The following is a 15,228-nucleotide window of genomic DNA, read 5'->3' on the forward strand; positions in this document are numbered from 1 at the left end:
TGTCCCTTTGCCAGCCTGGCCCTTGATTCTCACCCACAAGCTCTCGGGTTCTACATTACTCTCGCCCAGGTGGAGTTCAATACATTCTAGCTGCTCTCTCACATAAAGAGCAACTCCACCACCCCGCCTTGCCAGCCGATCTTAAGTTGCCAGCTCACTGCTCGTATGTGCTAGCAGGGGCAAGGTGGGCAGCTCTGCTGGTGCCTTTTGGGGCAGAGGGATTAGGATGGTTCTCCAGGTGCCTGACATGGGATCCGCCTTCCACATGAGGCTTTAAGAGGCAGTGTGGACTCTAAATAAAGTAAAGAAAATAAGAAGGTAAAGCACTGGCCACCTCTCCCGTTCAGCAACATCCAAGGCCAGCTGCACAGCCTTTAGTTCTGCAAACTGACTTGATTCTCCTTTACCTTCAGGGGCCTCTGCAACTATTCATGCAGGGCTCCACACAGCAGCCTTCAATCTGTAATGCTTCCCCAGAATACAACATAATTTGCCCCAGTGGCACAGTGGTAGAAGTGTCGCTTGCAACACCGGTGGCCTGGGTTCGAATCTCCCCTGTGGTGCAAGTGGTAGAAGTGTCGCTCTGCTACACACGAGGCTCGAATCCCGGGGGTTTGACTCGATGATCTCTAAGGTCCCTTCCTACCCACAAGAGACTGTAACACTGTGATACTGTGATGATTCATCAGTGAAAAGGGCAAATTTTATTTTCTGGTAGTTCTGGTAGTTCACAATATGGGACCTCTTTAGCACGTGATACTTCTTCTGCTGGTGATGTTCTAAACCTTTTGCCTTCAGGCCAGTCCATGATCACCTCTAGGATCCCTGGATGGCTGAGGTTCCCCATCCAAGCTCACTGTGTAATCAGCACAATCCACTTAATCCAAGAGGCATCATTAGCACGATGCGTGGAGGGAACCTTTCCTTTGAACAAAGGGGGAAAATGTTCCCTTTGGTTAAAAAAAAATTAAAAAAAAAAGTATAAATCAATCAAAGACAGACCTACTGAGAATGGGGAGGGAACCCACTGGAAGAGCAAACATTGGGGAAGGGCATGCAGCAGCAGGACGGCCATCATTGCCTTGTTTCATGGGCTCTCCAAAGTGGGAGCACAGCAAAGGGCCTGAGATTCAGTCCGTCCTGGTGAGAGGCACAGGCTTTGAGTGGTCCTGCACAGGGCTGGGTCTTAGTGCTGAGTGTAAAGGGCTGGACTGTTTTTCTTTTATTGTCTCAAAGCTTGCTTCCTGAGGCCTTTCTGATTATAAGACTCTGATTGGCGACTGCTAACTGTCTAGGAGGGTGAATGGTGGGTGTTGTTGTGGCACAGTACCTCTGCTTATGATTGCAAAGATAAGCAGAAGCAGGATGAGCAGTCTTCTTCAGGGGTGCTGCTCGAAGGAGCTGACCACTGCAGAAGGCGATAATGCTTGTGTCTGGCAACAGAGACCCCCCTCCTTGCTGGCTTATCTGTGGGCCAGGAATGTCAAAAANAGATCAGGTTGCCCAGGGCCCCGTCCAACCTGGTCTTGAACACCTCCAAGGACGGGGCATCCACAACCTCCCTGGGCAGCCTGTTCCAGGGTCTAACCACTCTCCTAGTAAAGAACTTCCCCCTAACATCCAACCTAAATCTTCCCTCTTTTAACTTAAAACCATTTGATTGCATGTTTGCTTGTTTTTGGTCTTAGTTCTATTTATAATGTTATTCCCGGAGAAGCACATTCTGAACAGCCATGAAGATTTTTACAAGCAAGGAATGCAGTCTCTTGTTCATCACTGTTGGAAATGCATTGCAAATGGTGATGCCTATGCTGAAAACTGGTGTTCTGTAGCTGAAAATGTGCTTTATCAAATAATGTTATCATGCTCTTTGTAGCCGTTATATTTCCCATGGAAATAAATAGGAGGTATTACTTTTGGAGCAACACAGGATGGTTCTTCTTTGTGAACAAGTTCACTTGTACATGAAACAGAATTCAATTTTTCATTAGGCTATAATTGAATCCTTTTGTATTAAATAAGCCACAGCTATATATATATATCATTTTAGAAGCTGATAAAAATGGTCCAGAAATGTTTTTTTCTGCATTAGGATTAAGATATAAAGACACTTCAACATTTGCACTTCTGTTAGAGTCAGCATTCTTAACTGAACTTAGTTAATTTTTATATATATATTATATATATATATATATGTATGTATGTATGTATGTATGTATATATATCATCAGATAACATTTCTGCAATGAAGAAAATCAAAATCTACACATATTCCTTTTAAAAAATATCTGCAAAGGCATATGGCGGGCTCTTCACTTGGCAATTACCCACACAGCTCCAGTGAAGCCAATGGAACAAGGCCAATTCACAGAGCTGATTTCTACAGCTGAACACTTGCATCCCTCTCTCTGCTCTAACACAGCATACCTGAGCTTTTCCAGTTGACAGTGGATGGGGAAGATGAAGCTGGAAGAAGTCCAGACTGGTGTGCCCAGTGCCAATCCTTTCTGTGTGATGTAAGATGAAGGCTTGCTGCTAGCAAGCAATGCTAGCAATGATCAGCAAAGCATGATGTTTACATAATGTCTCAGCTGTATTTTCCTCTTCACGATCTGATTGTGTGCCCTTTTATTTGGTAGATTTGTGGTTATGTTTATTTTGCTTATATGGTGTTTCCTTGCTTAGTTTTTAAGTCTGAGAAGGTGATTTTTTTGTGTGTGTTCTCCGATGTGCTTTGGGACATCTGAACTAAAATTTTAGGCTATTAAACGCAGTTGCCACTGAGTAAAAATTCAGAATTAGCTATGTGAATGTTCATCACAACTCACACTGCTGGGGCCACATCAATTCTAGACGTGATTTAGCATCTTTTATTGATTTAACAAATTTCAGAATAATGAAGGCTATTTTCATGACCCCACGCTCCAAGCTGATAACACAGAGTTATGAGATCACTGCTATAGACTTTAAAGCTTTGGACTCTGGACATAACATGCTCTGATTAGTCTGTGGTTGTGGAAGCCAGCATAGACTTATCTACCATCTACATTTACCTTTGTAGACAAATCCTATGAATTATAAAGCCCTATGGTTAACAGCTTTTTTTTTTTTTTTAAACAGTTGTCATCTAGTATCACCATACCCTGAGCAATGGGAGTTCCCATTCGTGGTAGGACAAAAGTGAGATATGTCTAAACCCTGCCATCAGAAGTTCTCTGCAGTTACTGTAAATGCAATGTCTTTGTTGTATTCCAAAGGTTCTTTAATTATCACAAGCTTGCCCAGGAAAAGGACATGGAAAAATAACTCTCCTGTAGACAGCTGTCATTCAATCTCTGCAAATTCATCACAGAACTTTCAATAGCACTTTCTTGTGTGTTTATAAAGGACCTGTTCTTTAAGGTGCCTTCTGACCCAAACCATTCTATTATTCTATCCTGAATTTCTATTACATTTATGCTTCTCCTCCTCTTGAACTCCGCACTGTGACTGAAAAATTTCCTTTGTTTAAGCTAACAAGTACTGAGAAGTTCAACAGATGAAACTTACTCTGAAGCCTAATCCATAACCTTCCAATTTAGTAATCTAAATTTATCCTTTTGGAATTGTCCCTTACACCTCCGTAAACATTTATAACAAATAACTTTAGAAAATAGTGAGTATTTAAAACTATTTGGACAGGCAGAGAATCTTAATGATGTGTCAGACAAAATTTCAACAGTATATTCTAATAGATGAGAAATGCATGTCAAATTTTATTAATATTGCATTAACTTTAAAAGGGTCTCATCTTTCCATTAATATTTCTACTAGAAAACATTCATAATAAATTTGCTATCAAATATTCACAGGAGTATTCATAAATAAATAAATTACTATCAAGTGTTACAGTATTTATGCCTAAAATAGATATATATAAACCATAAAGATCAAACTAACAACATACAAAGTTAGCATAAAAACATTTCAACCATTTCAAACAGACTTTCTATTTCAAGACTGGTAACAGATTCCAGCAAGTCATTTCAAATAAGGATGAAGTTTTTGGGGCCTGGCTTTTTTTGACAGACCAATTCTGATGGGTCTCTTGCATGTTTTAAGAGGCTGTACTCTTGTAACTTCATGTGACAGAAAGTATCCTAAGTATCCTACAAACAAACAAACAAAAATGTGAAAGAGAAAGTAAAGCCAGAGTTCCACACTGTATTTCAGCAGATATATATACAGTCAAGATTTGTAAATTCAATGAACACTGTTTAAAGCTTCTTAGTCCTGTCCCATCTCAATTTTGTTTTGCTGTAGAGTCCCCGACATATTCTTTTAGGCTGAAATTGGAATATGAACATCCGTGTCACACTTAGATTCTTTCTAATTAGAAGGCTCCTCAACACAGTATTACAAAACTTTCTTAACATACTGGTAAGTCAAGTACGGTTCATAGCAATCAGCATTCTGAGAGTGGAGGAACACACACTGAGAGAATTCTGCTTCAATACTTATGTAAGAGAGTATTCTTTTATACCATTGACTCAAAGCTTGCTGGAGGACACAGATGATTGAGTCCAAGCAAGTCCTGGGCAAGCGTTGAGAAATCCTTTGTCTGAGGGATGGACTAGGCCAGGGGCAAAGAGAGAGAGAGAGAAGCTGCAGCTTAATGGCTGGGAAGCAGTATTTTGTGTGGGCTTATCTAGAGGAAGATAGCCATCTCTGGGGGTGCACCCAGGGATGTCACATAGGCAGGAAAAAAGGAGGATAAAGGGATCAGCAACCATGAAGTTAGGTTTCTGACATCAGATTCCTCATGATCTGAGACCTGCACGCTGAAGAAGAAGTAGGTGTCTGCCATCAGATCCCTCACTATGGAAGTTCTGCTTGCTGCCAGACTCTTCTGGACAAGAGGAGGCTCATGGGAGACCTTATAGCTCTCTATAACTTCCTGAAGGGAGGTTGTAGTGAGCTGGGGGTTGGCCTCTTCTCTCGTGTAATCGATGACAGAACTAGAGGGAATGGTTTTAAGCTGCGCCAGGGGAGATTCCGGCTGAACATTAGGAAGTATTACTTCTAGGAAAGGGTAGTCAGGCATTGGAATGCACTGCCCAGGGAGGTGGTGGAGTCACCGACCATGGGAGTGTTCAAGAAACGTTTGGATGTGGTGTTGAGGAATATGATTTAGCTGGGAAGTATTGGTGATGGTTGGACTAGATGATCTTCTAGGTCTTTTCCAACCTTGATAATTCTGTGATTCTGTGAAAGTCTTGCAGTGGAACTGCTGGTGGTGACTATCCCCGCTTTACGCAATTCTTGCCTTTTTCTATCTTTTCTATCACCCGCCTTCCCTTCCCATCACCCTAAATTGTCCTTCCCCATCTCCCTGGTTAAGGTTTGTAATAAAATGGTTGGTCCAACATTTGGACTGTTGTTTCTTAATCTCACGCCGGGTATACATATATCAAAGAACCTCTTCTCCCTCCTATAAATTGGAGTGAGACAACTTACCACTAGTCTGAGGGATTCAGACATACAACAACAAATCTGAGTGAGGCATCTCTCCACTGGTGATAATAATCGTAACACTTCATCTCGTGTCACTCATTTTTCACAAAGTAGAAGAGAATTTTTTCTGCTCAGTAGTCTGTTAGGTAAGCTATATGGCATCTGGTAATCTAGAGTATGATTCAGTCATCCTTGAGAAGCTATTTAGTTTTACATACAATTGTGTACTCAGCGGGATAGAATGAAAGACAATGACTTTTTCAACTAGAGACTAGGATAATGAAGCATCTGAAAGAAATAGCAATCACGCAAATAAGAAAATGTCAGATTTCAAGATCCTTTCCAGGTCTAGTTTTGATGATTCTATAAAAAGAAGCAATGAGTAATTAGCTGGGATATCAAATAGTGAGCCCATCAGAGTCTTAGGCACCCAAATGGCCTCCTACTGACAGGAGAAAAAAAAAGCTCCATTTTTAAGTCAGTGATGAGGTAGTACTGCTGCTTTGTCTTTTATAAGACTCGTAAGAATCTGTTGGAAGAATAGTGTGCAATAAAAGTCAAACAAGTATTATGGGCTTATTTGCAGCCTATAAAACATAGCAGTTCTGAAATTATGATGAATTGTAATACTGCTAATGATAAATCTATTTGTCCCACCTTGGTATCCCCTTTCCAGACTGTCACAGCTTGAATCAACAGTCACTTCATATGATGAAACAGTGGGATATAAAACAAATAAATTTTTTATATCATAAATTATTAAACCTGTCCTTACCAATCTTCTTTTTAACTGTGGTATCAATATGCTGAATTACAGCACAGAATTTTGGTAGCTTAACTATCTAAATTAATCGTCTTGGATGCTACAGCTGAAACTATTCACATCCTAAATCTGAAACCAAATCAAATCATGTAGAAGCACATATGATGACTTAAAATCCTATTGAAAAGTAGGTGGAGAAAGGGACACATTAGTAGAGCTTCTGATATCAACTCCTATCAGTACAGTTAATAATCCCTCTGATAAAAACAGATATGGTCTTCCCTTCAAAATAATCAATGGCAGTGTTCAACATAGATGGAGTAAAATTCTCTCTGCAAACTATGGACGAGAGCAAAGAAATAAAATGCCTCCTCCTCAAGGAAAGAAGATACAGAATCACACAGAATCACAGAATGACCCGGGTTGGAAGGGACCTCAAGGATCATGTAGTTCCAACCCCCCTGCCTGGCAGGGCCACCAAACATACACATTGACTAGATCAGGTTGCCCAGGGCCCCGTCCAACCTGGTCTTTGAACACCTACAGGACTGGGCCCATCCACAACCTCCTGTACTGGGCAGCCTGTTCCAAGGGCCCTATAACCACTCTCAGCTAGTGAAGAACTCCCCCTAACATACCAACCTAAATTCTCCTCTTTTAACTAAAACCATTTCCCAATGGTTTGCTTCTGTCAGCTGAAAAAAAAGTGATGAACTGACATGAAATTTTTTCACATTCTTCCACTAGAAAGTGTATTAGGTGCCTCTTGATTCTGAAAAGTTCTGGAAATAAAGGACTAAGGGGGGCATTTCCTGAGAAATCCGCATGACTAGAAAAGATGATCCTCACTAATCATGAACATAAAGGGAAATCAATCATTGTTAAGGTATGAATACAAACCTAGAGAAGTTCAAGAACAATGGGCATGCTAAAACAAAGACTAGGAAGTGGTATGTAGGAAATAGTTGCTGCTAATAACAGTAAAGAGATTGTTTGCTTTTCTCTGTCCTTGGTTTTGTGGCCCAAAGCAATAGAGGGTGACAAAAGGGAAGTTGATCTGCTGCTCTTCTGTAGGAGCTACACAGTGTTTGAACCTACCAAAGCTCTAACACCATGATTCCTTGCCATAAACCAAAGTAAAGATAGGACAGATTTCCAGTAACGTATCATTTTAAGCAAACAAACAAACAAAAAGATTGCTATACACATATACATAAGCTATGTATATTTCTTGCTACAAACAATAAATAAATACGTGTTTCAGAAAGAAGCCTATTAGCACTGGCATTTGTGGGATAAATTAACATAAAAATGATAAACTTCTTACCTCCTCTTTCTGTAAGTTATTATTGTCTTCCCTCAGAAGTGTGCCGGATAAAAAAGCAGGGTCCCATGTGTATGGCTTTTTGTAACTGGAATGAAAGTAGCCTTAAAAGAGAAATATTTAAAAAAAAAAGTTAAGATTTTAACTAATTTTTCAAAACAACAACTACATTTGTTTAATTGATTTATTAATTTGCGAATGTAAGTAAAACCTACACGTGCATGTTACAAGAAATATTTGTGAAGCTTCAAAGCTTTGCTCTTAGAAGCCTGATAAAAGCTCACAACACGTATTCTGTGAAAGGTACAATTGATCGCAATCTTAAGTCCCTTGCTGAGGCACCAAATACTTTTTCCTGCACTCAGAGCTCACCAGCCCCATCCACGCCTGCCCTGAAATGCTTCCAGGCGAGGGGGCATTCACAGACCTCTACTGGGCAACCGGTTTCCAGTGTCTGTCCACACCTCCACAGTAAATGAATTCTTCTTACTGTGTAATCTAAATCTGCCCTCTTCCTGTTTAAAGCAATTTCCCTCAAACCTGTCACCTCATGCCTTTATATAAGTCTCTCCACAGCTTTCCTGTAGGCCCCTTCAGGTACTTGGAAGGTCTTCTCCAGGCTGTAAGTCCCCAGCACTCTCAGCCTGTCCTCATGGGGTAGATGCTCCATCCCTTTGATGGGTAGATGCTCCACCCTCCTGGGTGTAAGTTCCCTTCAGGTATTGAAAGGTATTGTAAGTTCCTATTCAGCATACCTGAAGGGAACTACACCAGGAGGGAGTAAACTCTTCGAAAGGTCCCTGACAATAGCAGGACCTTAGGGGAAATGGTTTTAAGTTAAAAGAGGGAAGATTTTAGGTTGGATGTTAGGGTGAAGTTCTTCACTATGGAAAGTGGTTTAGGCCCTGGAACAGGCTGCCCCAGGGAGGTTGTGGATGCCCTCGTCGCCCTTGGAGGTGTTCAAGACCAGGTTGGACGGGTCCCTGGGCAACCTGATCTAGTAAATGTGGATGTTTGGTGGCCCTGCCAGGCAGGGGGGTTGGAACTACATGATCCTTGAGGTCCCTTCCAACCCGGGTCATTCTGTGATTCTGTGTGTGTGATCTGTGTGATTCTATGTGATCATCTTTGTAGCCCTCCACTGGGCCTGCTCCAACAGCTCCATGTCCTTGTGTTCAGGTCCATGCATCAAATCATGGACCAAATGAGTCTGTTCTCTCCACAGATGTACATCTTTTTGAGTTTGTGACATGGAATAAACCTGAATTCTGAGCTATGGCTGCTACTAGAGTGTACAGCAGCAGTAGCAGCATGGCTGTTTCACATTTGACTACCCACAGGGAAATTCCTTTGGCCCCACAAATACTGCACAGTTCAGTGAGAACTCAGCTATAGTTATGGTACTTTTTGAGTTGAGAAATGCAACTTTAAAGAATATATATACATATATATCTGTTTACTGTCAGACAGTAACTTCTAGTACTTACCTTCTGCAATAGGTGAATGTAGCCAGTCTTCACTTAATGGTCTTGAAGTAAAGTACTCCTTAGACGCTTCTGTATTTTCATTTTCAAGTGCTATTCTTTCATTTAATAACCTTTCATTACTGTCAGTTATATTTTCCCCTTTTATAGTACCACAGACTGGAGAAGAAATATATGTTTTCTTTTCAGAAACACTTTCTGTATTTTCTTCTGTGCCCTCAGAACTAATTAATTCACTGTAATTGTTGTGAGAGTTTGTTTCCACACTAGATAAATTGTTTTCATCTTCCTTGCTAATTTCATGAAACATATGTAGCTCTTCTAGCACTAAATCAAATTTTCTTTTCAGTTCAAATTCATATGTGATTTTATTTTCTGAAGGTAAATATTCATTTTTTACATCTCCAAGCCATCCATTGTTCATTAAAGATAAATGCATTTTTAATTTCTTCTTTCCAGCAATGAATGTTTTAGCTTCGTCTTCTGAATATGACATAATCAAGTCATTCATTACAGTCTCACATTGACTTTCATTAGTTACATGCATTTGTTCATCACTTATCTCTTCCTGTTCTTTTACATATTCAAGATGTTGTTTCCAAGTTGCTGGGTCTAAGCTGACAGCCTTATTTGTCTCAGTCTGTCCTTGCAAAGAAAAATAGACTGTTTCACTAGCCTGTAATTGCAAGTATGTATGTATTACAGTAGGACTTCTTGTGCATAAGTAAGACATAGTGGCATAATATTTTTCAGATAGTTTTTGTCTGTCTGCATTTAAGGGAATCCTACTACGTCTGTCTTCTCCTACAACTCCATCTTTATTGGCAAAAGCGTTTCTAGGTGGTAGTGAAGTGATATACAGAGAACCACTTAAAGAACTAGGGAATATGGTTCCAGAATTTAAATAACTGTTTGGAAATTCTACAAATTCCTTTTCACAAACTAAATTTAGGGTATATGTATCTATTGCTTTGCAGTATCCAGGTTTATGTGTTTGGCTGCCTTGTAATAAGAGAGAACTGCATACTTCCATAGTAGTTTTTGACTGCTCAGGTAATATTACAACATCTTTACTTTTAGGAGACAACTTACAAATGTTTTCTGAATTAGTGACTGTGTTTTGTACAGCTGACAGTTTTTTGATAGAATTATCTTGGTTTACAAGTGAGATCTGGTCAGAGTCTTCAGAATCACAATTAAGGGGAATTTTTTTGTATGTGTCAAAAAGAGGAAGAGATTTTTTAGTAAGAAAACAATGAGAATTTACTTGCAGCTCCTTGGATTTGAAATCCTCCTTCCTGTCAGCCTTTATGCAATTAAAACTACCTGAGATTTTTTTCATCTTATATATCATTTCCTTTGTAGTCTTTACGCAAGTTCTGCATTTACTTGTTTTGTGTTCTTTATTGTCTCTTAAATTAAGAGGTAAAGCTCTAAGTCTTCCTCCATGAAAATAACTGTTGAACATTTCCCTCGGTTTGCTCTTCCCCCATTTCATGGTGGTTGCGGGTGTTTGCTGATTTGAACATTTATTAATTAACTTTTCAAACCTCAGCTGGGAACAGGCAGGAAGGTAACTCAAACATCTAAGATTTACTCTTATCAGGTACTGTATTTTTTTTATGCTGTAGTAATGCATCTTCTCTATTGAAGAGCGATCACAACTGTCCTCGAACAAAAGTAGGCATTTAGCAACTAACATTTGTTTTTTCGTATCCTTTCTATGACTGACAGGCTCCAAGTATGTGCCATGGAATCTTTCACTCCTTCTGGACAAGAGGTGGTGCTTTCTGACAAATCTTCCCTCAGATAATCCACTGCTTTGGTTCCTACTGAAAATGGAAGTAAGAACTTTCTTTTGTAGTTTCACCTTCAGATGCTTTGAAATAATGGCCAGCAAACAACTGCGGGTTTTATTCTTGCGGCTTGCACCAGAACTGCTCTTTACTAACTCTCGAGTATCACATCGCTCAAACCAATGTGTAATATTGTCAGCCTGACACATAAGCATAACTTCAGCTAACAATTTGGTCTGTATCCTGAGCACTCCGGATAAAAAGTTTGGAAATGAGAACCTTATTTTGAATGTTTTCTTTTCCCTTGTGACACCGAAACTCACTTTTATATTTGGAAAACTGTGCACAACAATGGGAGTACAACTGCTTTCATATACAATGCTTTCAATTAAGTATCTTTTGATATCAAGTATTTCATTTGCAGCTAGTTTTGATTCTGCTTCTTGCAAACTAATACCACTGTTGGAATCATGCAGACCATAGTATAGGTCTAACTTATTTTTCTCTAATGCTTCTGTTGTCGCTGGAATGCTTGTCTGTGTATGAAATGTTCTCATGTTCTCATGACTGCTCTTCCTCCCCATTCTCCTCAAAATATCCATCACACTGATCAATTTCTTGTTCTGAACTTTTTTAGTACTGATGTAAATGTGAATCCTTGACTTCTGGTCATCATCATCATCTGATTTCTCCAGCACCTTAAAATCACTTTCAGCAAATATTTGATTACGTTCTGGATCCGTGCTGTTGTCCCTGCTACAAGTTATAGGCAGTTTTCCTCCTTCTGCCACAGCACAGTGCTTTTGTTGGTTGTTTGACTGATAATTCTCTTCTTCAAATTCAGAACCAACAGATGAAGCTTTCGTGGTGTTTTTATCATTCTGCAGTTTCTGGTTCCCTACCTCAGACATATTTTGCACGCCACGTATCTGTTTAGATTGCATCAAATTTGGTTGGCCTTCTAGCGTCTTCCCAACCATCTCCTCCAAGTTAGCTGATGGCATTTCACTATTTATTCTATCTGAGATACTAGGAAATTGAAATGTGTTCTCTTTCATCAAGATCTTAGGAATTTCCAATGGCTGTAAGCTTTTAAAACATTTTGGTGTTGGGACAATAGAAGATGAATTATTATTCTCTCTTTCTGTAGTAGTTGCGTGATCATTGTGGTAATAATCTTTACTTTCTTTACTGCATACTTTTTCCAGGGAAACATTTTTCTCATTTTCTTCACAAGAAAGCACAGAACAAGTACCACATGAAAATGGAACTTGTGAAAGCTGATATTGCCTCCACCTCTGAAACAAGTTCCTGTTTAAAGGCACATATGAAGACTTTTGTTTAAGTTCATTGTCAGCTTCTATTTTATTCTGTTCTGTATTGTTCTGATGCAGTCGGACAGGATTTGGTACATGTAGTTTTTTACCTGTGTTAGAACTCCACAGATTGCATAATTCTGTTTCACCACGCTGTCTGTATCTATTTAATGAAATGTCATCTTCTATGGTATTTTGGCTTTTGTTTTCAGGACTCCATTTTTTAGTGGGCAGTTTATTTTCTAGTACTCTACATAGAATTCTTTCACTATTAGAAGCCTGAGAATAGAAGGATTCTCTTATGCAAGCTTTGCTGGGTCTATCACAATGTTCATTTTCTAATACCCAGCTGCTTTGTATTTCTGATAAACATATAGGTTCATTTAGTGGTGTCTGATCAGTGTTCCCACAGTGTATACTCTGTTCCAACTTGTGCTGCTCCTCTTTCTTCATGGTTTTCTGATGACTTCCTATTTTAATACGCTTTGGATAAAGGTAGAATTCATTGTCATCTGACGGTACAGATACAAATGTTGGAGAATATGTGTTTTACATGTTCAGAAAAGTAAGTTCTATTCTTGTAGAGACAGTCTGAAAGTTAAAGAAATGTTAAAATGTTAATAATAAATGATCTTTTAATGATTTCCAAATTCTACAAAAATCTAAATAACTCCCTCGAAGATCACAATGATATTTGTTCCGTATGCATGGCAGAGATAAAGACAGGATCGCTGAACGTTATTTAATACCACGATCTGGAATTCAGGAGCTTATTTACAGATGATGCAGATGTTCATCCTCACTGTGGAGAACACCATGAGACACATCGCTGACGTTTCTGCTTCTTGAAGAGCGTGCCCCCCTGCAGCATCTATAGGGCCCGTATATCAGTCCCTAAGGTGCTTCCCTCCCTGGAGGACCGCCCCTCGCCTCCCAGCTTTAAGTTTCTCCGTGAGGGAAGCCGCCTCGTTCCTGGTTTACTTACCCGCTCTACCCGGAGGTGTTCCCACCCCTCAGGGCTGAGGGGAGCCTTCCCGCCCGCACTCTCACAGCGTCACTACCCTTCGGCCGCCCTTCTCCGTGCTCAGCTTTCTCCCGGGACTTTGGTACACAGCTCACCCGGAGCAGCAAACCTCAACCCTCACGACCTCGGGAAGCTCAGCCTGTGGCGACGGCACCTCGTCATCACCGCCTCCCAGCTCCTAACGCCAGAGGCGGGAAGAATCCCCACAGCCGCCTCTCCCTCTCAGCCCCTTCCCTCAGTGGAGCCGGGTCCCTCTTCCCCGTGTTGTTTTGTTCCTGGCAGTAAATGCATTCAGGAATTGTATGGAATTGAGAGTTAAAACAGTTTTCAGTATTTCTGCTTCTGTAAACAAATCTGGCTAATATCTGTTTCCTAATGTTCGAGAAATAATACTAATTGAATCAATCTTTAGTTAACGAGATATGATTCCTGCCTGCATTCAAGCAACAAATAGTCTCATTGAAATCAATTAGATTACATTCACGTTTCAAAATACTCACAACACCGTATGGAACTGAAGTGTCTAAAGGGAGGCTATAAGAAAGAAGGGGACGGATACTTTAGCAGGGCTTGTTGTGATAGGACAAGGGAAAATGGCTTCAAACCAACAAAAAGGGAGATTTAGATTGGATATAATGAAGAAGTTTTCAGCAATAAGGGTATTGAAACATTGGCACAGGATGCCCAGAGAGGTGGTGGATGCTCCATACCTGGAGACACCTGAGGTCAGGCTGGACGGGGCTCTGAGCATCTGATCAAGCTATAAGCATCCCTGTTCAACCAAGGGGGTTGGACTAGATGACCTTTAAGGGTCCCTTCCAACTCAAACAATTCTATGATGATTCTGTGATGAACAAAGTCATGATATAAACTAGAAGTAGGATTTTAAGGCATGAAAAAGAACAATAAGTTCACCATGACACTTCTCTGTGCTACTCCCTGCATTGGAGAATCATGGTGGTGGTGCTCCTAGAAAATAAATGTTTGAGAAGCTGTTGTGTTCACAGTGGTTTCTCACATCTTCTGAATGGTACAGCTCCTTGCTTGCTTGTTGGCATGACACCCCTCAGCATGCATAGCAGATTGCAGGAGAATAGGGGGTGGTTTAAATATGTTTATGTGTCTGAAGAGTGAAAGTAATGGAAATTATATGAAAAATAATTTCATAAAGTTTTTTTCTTACAGCTATATGACTATAAATTAAGATTGTTTACTGAAGTCCATCCAGCTGTTTCGCACCCATGGGTTATTTTGTTATACATAATGCAGACTGTAAGAATAAATTGATAGACTTTCACTGCACTTTCTGAATGCTCTGTGTTCTTAAGTTTTCAACTACTGAAAAAAATAAAATAATAACCATTTTACTTAATTACTGATATTACAAACTGAATACGATGTATTTCTACTAAAGAAGCAGAAAAGGACATGCTTTGGCTGTGCTAGTTTAATGACTGCAGCCTGGTCCATGCAATTTATTGTAAGCAAACTGTGTTTGAAAATTGAAAAATTCAACACTGAAGGTCTGTTGCAACCCATCATGTTTCCGTCATGAATTGCAGTGCAAAACTTTCCACTCCAAATGTAGCTCATCTTGTAATTATTAAGATTCAAAAGGTAATGTTGCTGTTTTAGTAGGAAATTATTATCACCCTCCACTTCTTACATCATTAAGAAGATATATTTTCATACTTATGAACAGGGTAACTAGTATTCTTAGAACTATATTTTAGAAATTAATCTTTTCCAACATTTCACTGTCATGCATTTAAAACAAGCACTCCATCATTAAAAATACCTATAGAGTTGCTGAGTGAAAATACTTCATACTTTCTGTCATAACTGTTCTGTCTGCACCTCAAACTCAAATACATCCTGTCTAACTATGCAATTTTGAAGTAGTTTAAATACAAACTTCCACCATTCCCTCTGTTGCAGAATAATCCGTATTCTCTACAGTAATAAATACTTAGCTGTTAAACTTCTTTGGTGTATGTTCTTTGATAGATTACAGATAGAACTTCAACT

The 15,228-nt window shown here is 39.7% G+C and overlaps 1 protein-coding gene across 3 annotated transcripts; it reads right to left on the reverse strand.

Moving 5' to 3' along the window:
• Positions 1 to 2,714: 2,714 nt before the first annotated feature.
• RAD51AP2 (RAD51 associated protein 2) lies at positions 2,715 to 13,912 on the reverse strand. 3 transcript variants are annotated; one of them, XM_032443801.1, is made up of 3 exons: positions 13,162 to 13,912; positions 9,068 to 12,767; positions 2,715 to 4,148 (listed from the first exon to the last, which is right to left on the reverse strand). In XM_032443801.1, the coding sequence occupies exons 2-3, from the start codon at positions 12,627 to 12,629 to the stop codon at positions 4,021 to 4,023; spliced, it is 3,690 nt and encodes a 1,229-aa protein (XP_032299692.1). In that variant the 5' UTR covers positions 12,630 to 12,767; positions 13,162 to 13,912; the 3' UTR covers positions 2,715 to 4,020. The 3 variants fall into 3 exon arrangements, with proteins under 3 accessions (XP_032299692.1, XP_032299693.1, XP_032299691.1); XM_032443802.1 differs by adding an exon at positions 7,584 to 7,684 and having other exon boundaries at positions 9,068 to 13,891; XM_032443800.1 differs by having other exon boundaries at positions 9,068 to 13,912.
• Between the last annotated feature and the right edge of the window lie 1,316 nt (positions 13,913 to 15,228).

The sequence above is a fragment of the Coturnix japonica genome, chromosome 3, assembly GCF_001577835.2.
Source record: "Coturnix japonica isolate 7356 chromosome 3, Coturnix japonica 2.1, whole genome shotgun sequence".
Classification (NCBI taxonomy): domain Eukaryota; kingdom Metazoa; phylum Chordata; class Aves; order Galliformes; family Phasianidae; genus Coturnix; species Coturnix japonica.

Bases quoted from the DNA above. Each gene is read 5' to 3' on its own strand.
- RAD51AP2 (XM_032443801.1), bottom strand. From the start codon at position 12,629: ATGAAGAAAGAGGAGCAGCACAAGTTGGAACAGAGTATACACTGTGGG. The intron at 4,149-9,067 runs GTAAGTACTAGA...GTTTGTTTGTAG, and splicing joins ACATTCACCTATTGCAGAAG to GATACTTAGGATACTTTCTG.